The 9,810-nt window shown below is 38.6% G+C and overlaps 1 protein-coding gene across 1 annotated transcript; it reads left to right on the top strand.

Moving 5' to 3' along the window:
• The first annotated feature begins 5,770 nt into the window (after positions 1-5,770).
• Positions 5,771-6,732, top strand: LOC114686037 (olfactory receptor 1J4-like). Its single transcript, XM_028860686.2, has one exon. It carries the CDS (start codon positions 5,771-5,773, stop codon positions 6,707-6,709), a length of 939 nt encoding a protein of 312 aa, XP_028716519.1. The 3' UTR covers positions 6,710-6,732.
• The last annotated feature ends 3,078 nt before the right edge of the window (positions 6,733-9,810 follow it).

The following is a 9,810-nucleotide window of genomic DNA, read 5'->3' as shown; positions in this document are numbered from 1 at the left end:
CAGCCAGCTCGTCTCCTAGGCTCAGTGGGGGAATTAGTTACCTAGAAGTAGGGCAGGTCTGAAAATATTTGGGCACGCAAGAATTTCATAGTAGAAGACAGCTGAAATATTAAGAGCTGGATATCACCAAATATTCATAATAAATGGCTTGCCTTTTGACAGACCTTTGGCAGTCAAAGTATAGCTTTAATACACAGGAGAATCTCTATAATATATTCTTCTGTGGCTCGCTGTAGTGGGTAGCCATTCCAGCTTTGATCTGGAAGTTCCAACCCCCATTGAGGCTTCAGTAACTGTCACGCCTACAAGGTGGGACCAAGAGAGGGCCCTGAAGACCAGAGATCCAGATGTGCCATGCTCTCTCTGTTCCTGGACCCTGGACGGTGGAGGTAGACTGAACAGAGTTCTCCAGAGTACACTGCCAGACTGTGACACACCTTTCCCAGACCCTGCTACCTACCTATCCCTTCATTTGTAAGTTATACCACTAATAAACCTCCCTTTAAACTACGTGGAGTGGCCTTAATAATTTCATCAATATCTGGCGCTCACGCAGGGCAAATTCCAAAGGCCTGGGTGGCTCCCACCCTCAGCCTCCTCCTCAGCTGGGGGGTACCTAAACCCACCTACAAATTCCATATGACCAGGGAACGCCTACATGGTTCTTTCTGTCTCTCTGTCTCTGTCTCTCTCCTCTGTGTGTGTGTATGTGTGTGTGTTTGTGTGTGTGTGTGTGTGTGTGTGTGCATGCACATATATAGGTATGAGTCTGGTTATGGGTAATAAACTAGAAAGGGGGCCACAAGATAAGGAAATTTTAAGAAAGTTTTGAGGAAAGTAGGAGAGTAATAAAATATGTGACATGAAAATATAAAGGAAGATATTGTGATAGACAGGTACAAAGCATGGGGAGAGGATACTTAAGGTGAGGAAGGGATCAACAAATCAAGTTATGTTTGAAAATTTCATAAAAACCTAGTTATTTACATATTTATTAAAACTCAACATGATTCATTTTTATTCTAGATTGATTGGTAGATTGGTGTGTGTGTGTGTGTGTGTGTGTGTGTGTGTGTGTGTGTGTGTGTGTCCCCAGGTGTGCACCTGCCATGGTGACTTGTGGAGATCAGAGGATAACTCTAGTGAGTTGGTTCTCTACACTCATCGTAGAATCTGGGGATTGAACTCAGACCATCAGACTTGCATTTCAAGTTCTTTTACTTGCAGAGCCATCTCTAATTTCAAAAATGCTGATCATTTTAGAGATATTAAAGTAGCATTATTCAGGCAGTTAGCAAAACAGGTGATTTTAAGGCCTCATACAGTCTCTAAGAAAGTTTTATGCTGAATCTTTGGTTAATTCAAAAAGAGATAAATAAATTAATACTTTAACTTTTTTTAGTTTCAACAATAATTTTTAATATACCCATGCTTTTTAAATTAGTGATAAAAGTAAAAAATTAATAATACATACAGTGTCATGGAAAAACATATAAAATGAGTCAGTTGAAAAATAATTTATTTGTTATAATCCCCTTAAAGAAGTTTTAGAAAATACCAAACTAATTCATAATGAGCAAGAATGGAGGCATGATTAACCCTGGCTATTGATGAGTGGAAAGAACAATAAGCTTATTGGAATACAGATGTACTCATTCACGTGATTTCAATGACTGACAGCAAGTTACAGTAGTAGAACTGAGGTAGTTTCATGAAGAGCATCTGGCTCAAAAGGCCTAAAATAGTTACTACCTTTCTGTTAACACTGGAAAACTGTCTGTCGATCCCCACTCCATACATAATATTCTTTCACACTCATTCTTTACAACAGCATAAAGGGTTTGCAACCAAAACTGTTTCTATCGTCTCCAGGACATATGCATTCCACTTTCTCTCCTGAAATACATGAGAGTATCAGACTGGCGTTTTACCATTTTCAGCTTTTAAATGTAATGATATATAAAGGCACGGATATATAAACATAACCACATTAAATTATTATAAAAGACAGAGCTATAAAATAAACTCCACTTATTTAAACATATTTGCTTATTAATAAAAAATATTTAGCAGGATTAGTGAATCAACATTGGAAAGGTTGTTCCAATGTCTATATTATCTAGATTTTTGGTATAAAAGGAAATTAATTTTCTAAGCAACGAATTTCCATTTTGGAAAAAATTCCCTAAGTATGACCTAGCCATGGGAAATCTGACTGGCTGAGAGGGTCTCCCCACCTCCCCTTGGGTTCACATTCACAGGCAAGCTGGCATTCTTCCTAAGGACAGTGTTTTCTCAAAGTCTGACCTTAGAAACATGTGCCTGAGAAGGACCCAATCTCAAATCTCATGATTAAACATCTGTAAAGGTAGACTAGCTAATAAGTTCCCTGGGTACTTATCAAACTTTAGGGATGGCTGCCCTAGGGCATCTGTCCTGGGGGGAGTCAATACATCTTCAATGGCTTTCTCTAGCTGAAAGCTTGATTCCCTATCCCATTGGGTCTTTTCTCTTCAGTACAGACTGGAGTCTTCACACCTGTGTTCCTGAATTTGGAAGATTAAGATACAGGTTTGCGACTTTTTTGTTTGCTGTCAATGAGGGGTTTAGACCATGAGGATGCACTGGATCTCCCAGAGATGAGCTAAGAAGTTCCTGAGAGCTGGGTAGCCTGAGCATGAATTTCAGAACAGGACTGTAGTGGAGGTGTGTGTGTGTGTGTGTGTGTGTGTGTGTGTGTGTGTGTGTGTGTGTGTGTGTCTGTCTGTCTGTCTGTCTGTCTGTCTGTCTAGTTGCTCAGCAATTCTCTGTGCTCTTGCTGAAGTAACTTTTTATTCTTAGTTCCTAGCAATGTAGCAATCATCACTGGCCAATAACTCCTTTGTATTTTGCCCCAAAGGTTTAGGAATTGAAGAAGAGAGACTGAGATAGTTGACTACACAGACTAGCAGCATACCCTGAAATCCCATCTGGGGATCTGATATCATCATTCACTGTGGTGACATTTTAATTGTGCTGAAATGTGATTTTATTTGTATGTTAATAAATAAAGTTTGCCTGGAGATCAGAGGTCATAGCGAGCCAGGAACAGAAGTCAGGCAGTGGTAGCCCATGCCCTTAATCTGATCACATGGCATGCAGAGTCTCTGTTGGTCAAGGACACAGCCAAGCATGGTGACATGAGCCTTTAATCCCAGTACCAACCATAGAGACCTGGAGGTCTGTATAGACAGGCAGTGACAAGGAAGTCATGTGGCTGGGCTTAGAGCCAATGAGAAGGCAGAACAGGAAAGCAATTAAAAACGCAGGTCAGGCAGAAAGAAGCTCTCTCATGTGGTAAACTACGACTTGGTGGTAAGCTAAAGGGTAGTCAGTGGCTCTTCGCTAAATTCTCTGATCTCTTTGACTGTTACCCCTGTATTTGGCTCCGTGTTTCTTATTTACTAAGGCTGTTTAGAAATTTGTCTACAATTCACATTTTTAGGTATAATGATGTGTGCTTATTTAGAGTAGACAGTGAATAACCAGTCTAGGGTAAACTTTCTCTTCATTTTAGACTTCATTTTAGATGGCAGTCAAAGTATATTTGGAGAATATGTTTAGTTAGAAAGTTCAACTTACTCAACAGAGTCCTCATTTCCCAGCTTCTTGTAAGAATCCATTGGTAATTTGATGTAGCATGAACTCTAATTGGTCTTAACAATAAAAACCTGGAGCCAGATATAAGGGTGAAAGCTGAAAGATCAGAGAAGCAGAACAGCCAGTCACTAGAAAGACCTCTTACCTTTAGGAATCCTACCCATATAAGTGCTCTAGCAATTTTTTTTAGAATGAAGAAATTATCTTTAGGTAATAAAAATAAAAAACACTTACAGAGAAAAGTGGCAAATGATTCTTCTGTTTTTACTTATTCTCGGAGAATTTCATACAATATATTTTGAACATATTCTGGAAAATGATATTTTTTAAAGATAAAAGAAAATAGTGATCATAAGCAATCAACTACCAACCTATTATTAATGTTCGGAATATTTCATGTCAAGCTTTCCTTTTAACTGATGTTTTAATTGCATATTATATTTAGTTTCTCAGTTTTTAAGTTAGTCATTTCACATTTATCAAAACATGTTCCTTTATACTTTAAATACTTGTTTAAATATTTATTAATTTTTAGAAAGTGGAAGGGGAATAATACTGGGAATTGAATGGTTTAGTCAGGTATAAGGAGCCAGGAGATAGGGAGGATGTGAGAGGTCAGTCAAAATGGACTGTAATGAAAATGTCATAAGGAAACCTGCTTTTGTAAGTGAATTAAAAATGATAGTGAAAAACTAAAAATGACCCCTCCACAAATTTTAACAGTTGTGTACACATCACACTGCTGTGATAAACTAGCCAAGTCTGTGCACATTCTTCTTATTTTCTTTTCCTCTGTGATGCTAGTCTCAACACACCATGCTGCACTCAGCTACAGTGCTTCATGCTTCAGACCCCAGCACCACACAGCCTCAAAACACTTGTGAACAGTGACAGCCCGAGGGCCTGGGCCGGGTGGCCTTGCCTTCCTGTCCACTCAGGATTCCCACTAATGTTGTTTGGCTACTTTTTGGTAAGGGCCAAAGGAACATGGTGTGCTGATGTGGGAAGGGAGTATGGGAGAAAGGAGAACAGTAACTGTCAGAGACCTCTAAGCTCACATGCTCTTCTAGCTTTTGCTGTGACTGAGAACTACAGCAAACCCTGATAGCTCAGCTTGCTCACTCTGCACATGTGTAGTAGGCACACACATTGATTTGGGCTTAAAATGAACTTTAAAAAAAATCAAGACTCTCTTTCCTACATTCTTACCTCATTTGTAACTTATGCTTTAGAGTATTTCTAGGGGAAGATGACAATCAGAATTTTTAGATACCTGATACTAGTGACTAGGGGCCCTGGAGCTCTGACAGGGCTAATCAGTATAACTCAGAGGTCCAGATGCTGGAGCCCTAAATGAGAAAGCTGCAAAGGACAAAAGAGAACAGCAAACAAACAAAACTCTCTTTCTGTATTGGATTATGTATTTTCATGGCATCAAAAGAGATCATTGAATCAGGAGGAGATCAGAAAATTATCTAAAATGTCCTGATAAGTGTGATAACTGTCAATAAATGTATACTTATCAGCAACATTTCCCCTTAATATCATAATAAACAGATATGTTTGTTTTCTCACCAAGTTTATTTTTTTGCAGTGGATGTCTGTTTTTGCAGTGCTGGGCTTGAACCCAGGTCCTCATGTATGCAGAACGAGTGATTTATCAAAGTGATACATCCCCAGAAATTTATTTTTGAGCCAATTTTGTTAAGTCTTTGTAACTGAAGACTGAAATATCTACCTTATACTTTAACAATTAATGTTAATTAAGTAACATTTCAAAACTTCACACTGCAATCTGAAGGTGCAAATTCATCTCCTAAAACAGTGGAGGTTCTTCCTGACTGTGTAGTTGAAAGTCATTACATGGTCCCATTTGCCTTGTCCCAGATCCTGATGAATGCCAATAATGCCACTTTATAAAACTCTCTTCTTTGTTGGCAAATTCTCTCATTTCATGTGCAACCCACTTTAAAATGACTAATATCAGCATAAAGTGCAACCCACTTTAATGACTAATACTAATATTCACCCATAAAAAGGAATCATATTTTTACTTCCCTGCTGTAAATCAATGCCTGTTTGTTCTCTCATTCTTCAATATCTTTCTGTTCACAGCAAAGAGAAGAATAACATGAGGAGGGAGAACCAGAGCACTGTGTCTGAGTTCATCCTCCTGGGGCTCCCCATCCAGCCAGAGGATCAAGGCACATACTATGCCCTATTCCTGGCCATGTACTTGACCACAGTGCTAGGGAACCTGCTCATCATCCTGCTCATCAGGCTGGACTCTCGCCTCCACACCCCCATGTACTTCTTCCTCAGTAACCTGGCATTCACGGACATCTCTTTCTCATCTGTCACTGTACCCAAGATGCTAAGGAACATGCAAACTCAGGATCCATCCATTCCCTATGCAGATTGTATAGCACAGATGTATTTTTTTATATTATTCACTGATTTGGACAATTTTCTTCTCACTTCAATGGCATATGATCGGTATGTGGCCATCTGCCATCCCCTCCACTACACCACCATCATGAGGGAAGAGCTGTGTATCTCACTGGTAGCTATATCCTGGATCGTTTCCTGTGTTAGTGCTCTCTCTCACACCCTCCTACTGGCCTGGCTGTCCTTCTGTGCCAACAACACCATTTCTCATTTCTTCTGTGACCTCAATGCCTTGCTGCAGCTCTCATGCTCAGACATCTCCCCCAATGAGCTGGTCATTTTCACAGCAGGCATGGCAGTCATTACTCTGCCACTAATATGCATCTTAATCTCTTATGGCCGAATTGGGACCACCATCCTGAAAATCTCATCTACCAAAGGGATCTGCAAATCCTTGTCCACATGTGGTTCCCACCTCTCTGTGGTATCTCTGTATTATGGTGCAATTATTGGACTTTATCTTATACCTTCATCCAGCTCTTCCAGTGACAAAGACATAGCTGCTTCTGTAATGTACACAGTGGTCACTCCATTGCTGAACCCCTTCATTTATAGCATAAGGAACCGAGATGTGAAAGAGGCTCTGAAGAAGCTCTTCAACAGGGCAGCAATCTCAACTTAATGACATCATTTCATATGCTCATAATAAACTTATGTATTCACATATCTCCCAATACTACAACCCCAATTGTGGTCGCATTTTGGAGCGCATAGTAAATATTTGATTACTTAAATGGCATTCTGGTGTACTTATTCTCTTTTTTCCTTGCATCTCTTTAGTGTAAAAAGTGAAAATTGTTATTGTTGTCCATCTATTTTGCCTCTGGATTTGAAAATTACAATTATTAGAGTAATTTAATCACTCTTCTGATTTCCTAGAAATACCTTTGTTCATAAGAATTGTTAGAGGATGTCGACAATAGTGTAGAAAGTTCAAAGAATGGGGCATTTAAAATCTATATTATTTCCTTACTTTACCTCCAATCTAATGCTCTTCTTATTTTAAGAAATTGGTTTTAATGAGGGTGGATCAGGAGAAGAAATCTATTGTATCTTCTCTAACCCAGGAAACTCTGTTATGAGTTCAGCTATTCCATTTCAGGACTTGAGGCTTCTTGGCTCTGAGAACAGTGACAAGGAAAACCTCCTGATCATTTCCCCGATTAAACTACAGGAATTGGGTCATGTTGCCTGCAAACTCAATCCTAACTGGTTCCACACACATATATGTTATATATGTATATATGTAATTTGAAATAAAGAGGCTGTAAATGAAGCAAGGTTATCACACATATACATAAAATTAATGTACTTATCACTAAGTATGAAAAATTAGAGTGTTACTTTCCTTATTTTATAGATCCTGTCAGTTAGCATTTAGTACAATACCTACCCTATGGCAGGCAATGCGCCTCACTCTGCTCATATAGAACAAGAAAAGGACATACCTCTAGCTTGCATTCTAGCTATGTAGAGACAGAATGAAATATGAAAGAGTACCAAAAATGCCTTACTATAAAATAATGAAATGGTCATTGTTTTTTACATGATTCTGTATGACAGGCCATGTGTTAACAGTGCCTCCTATCTGTGTTATCTCTTTTGATCCTCCTAACAATCCTATACAGTACAGACTATTACATGTATTTTATAATTAAGGAAACTGAGGCCTAGCTCAATGACATAATTACATGATGTAGCACAAGAGAGGACATAGGAAATGCTGACTAGGTTCCAGCAAAAACATTATGGGGAAGAAAGCTTTCAACTGAGTTTTGAAGGATGTGCAGAATTAACATACAATGGGACAAAGGACAATCTAGATGGAAGTGATAGACTAAACCAGGGTTGATACAGTAGCATGCTAAGTTCAAGGAAATTTAAAAAGGGTTTGTGTTGCTAAAGCACACCTGTGTGAGAGTCAAGAGAGCATCACATATGAATCTGGACAAGCAGGTAAGTATTTTATTATGCAGGACACAAGATGCCATATTAAGTAGGTTAGGTACTTGGGTAACCACTGCAGATAATTTGACAATAGATTGGTCATTGTACATTGGGTAACAGACAATAAGTGCCTGGATGAATATCATGATATGAGGATGGAAAGAGCATAATATGGAAGCATGCCAGACTGGTAATAGTAATGAAGGGAAGCAGTGCCATGTTCTTGATTTTTTGCTTTATAAACAAATATGTAAGGAAGAATAGAAATCTAGATAGCTGGAATAATTTTGATTATGTTTAATAACCTTAAGGAATTGGGGTAATGAGTTAAAGATGACCTGCTTTTTCTATGTGGGTTCTAAACAAATAAAAAGTAGGTACCTTAAGTAGTCAAGATACACAAATAGACTGCTCATCACTCACCTCTGATCCCAGTGAAAATCCCATTGTACTGCTGAAGTGCAAAGACTTAACAGTAATCCTTACTTCAGTGTAAATTACTGAAGTACCAACAACACATTATAATGGGTGACTTTAAAGAGGTAGAAGTTTAAACTTTAGAGCCAAGGGTAAAAATTATATATCAAGAAAGAAAAATATTTAGAATTTTTAGTACAATGGTAACTAGCTTGACTGGGTAGAATCTAAGATTGTAGACAGTTGATTGGGGACAAGTAATCATATCCCTTGGTGGTCATTTATATGCTGAGCTGACCTACACCCTTACTGCTGAAGTAATATTGGGGAAGCCAAAGTGAACTCTGCTCCCTTAGTTGGCTTGGTTGTTTAGGTAGATGGTAGACAATGGTCAAGCCAAAGTGAACATACACTCTGCTCACCTACCTGGATTGGTTGTTTAGGTAGATGGTAGACAATGGTCAAGCCAAATAGAAGAATCCAATTTGATGGTACTTACTCTAAAATGTTAACACTTGTGTGATTCTTGAAGGGGAGAAGCTAAAGCACCTTTACACATCTCATTTTCTCTCTCTAAAGCTAAGATTCTGATTCAGGTTTAGACTTGAAGACAAATTTGCAATCAAATAAGTAAAGAGGTTTTAATATTCTCATTTAGTGGTCTCTAGAAGGCTGCCAGAGTTGAACATCTTTTTTGTTTTTTTTTTAAGGAGTGTTTTTTCTTTTTCTCTTTTTAAATTTTTTATTTATATACATGTGTGTCTATGTGTGAACATACACATATGCATGCATGTGTCCATGGAAGCCAGAAGAGGGTGTTGGATCTCCTGGGGCTGGAGTTGCAGGTGGTTGTGAGCTGCCTGACCTAGGTGCTGGGAATTGAACCTAGGTCCACTGCAAGAGCAACAAGTGCTCTATCTACTGAACCATCTTTGCAGCCTCAACACTGAATATTCCTGAGCAGCAATGGGCAGAAGTGTTGTGAAGAAGTCTAACAACATTCCTGGAGAAACCTTTGCAAGCTGTGGAAAGTCATTTAGCCAGCACAGAAATCTAAGTGCTGAGTTCATAGTAATGGGATTTTTTTTTTTTTACTTATTCTAAACTTCCCGGAATGTAACATCTATCCTTTATTTTCTCTTAACTTCCACTTATTCCTATGAAGAAGACAAATGCATCAAGAATGAAATGTCACTAGAGTAGGGGTTTTTGCTTAGCTTTAGGCACATAGAAAATACTCTGTGAATACTTGTGGAACAAATGGATCTCAGAGAACAGTTTATTACTTCTGGGTTACGGTACATATGAAGAGTGACATCCATCTCACCAATAGCTATCAGTTGTTGGGTGTCTACTATA

The sequence above is a fragment of the Peromyscus leucopus genome, chromosome 4 (assembly GCF_004664715.2).
Source record: "Peromyscus leucopus breed LL Stock chromosome 4, UCI_PerLeu_2.1, whole genome shotgun sequence".
Classification (NCBI taxonomy): Eukaryota; Metazoa; Chordata; class Mammalia; order Rodentia; family Cricetidae; genus Peromyscus; species Peromyscus leucopus.
Note: the sequence above shows the minus strand (reverse complement) of the source record. Positions and strands in the feature narration are given on the sequence as shown.

Excerpts from the sequence above, each read along its gene's own strand:
- LOC114686037 (XM_028860686.2), top strand. The coding sequence starts at position 5,771 with ATGAGGAGGGAGAACCAGAGCACTGTGTCTGAGTTCATCCTCCTGGGG.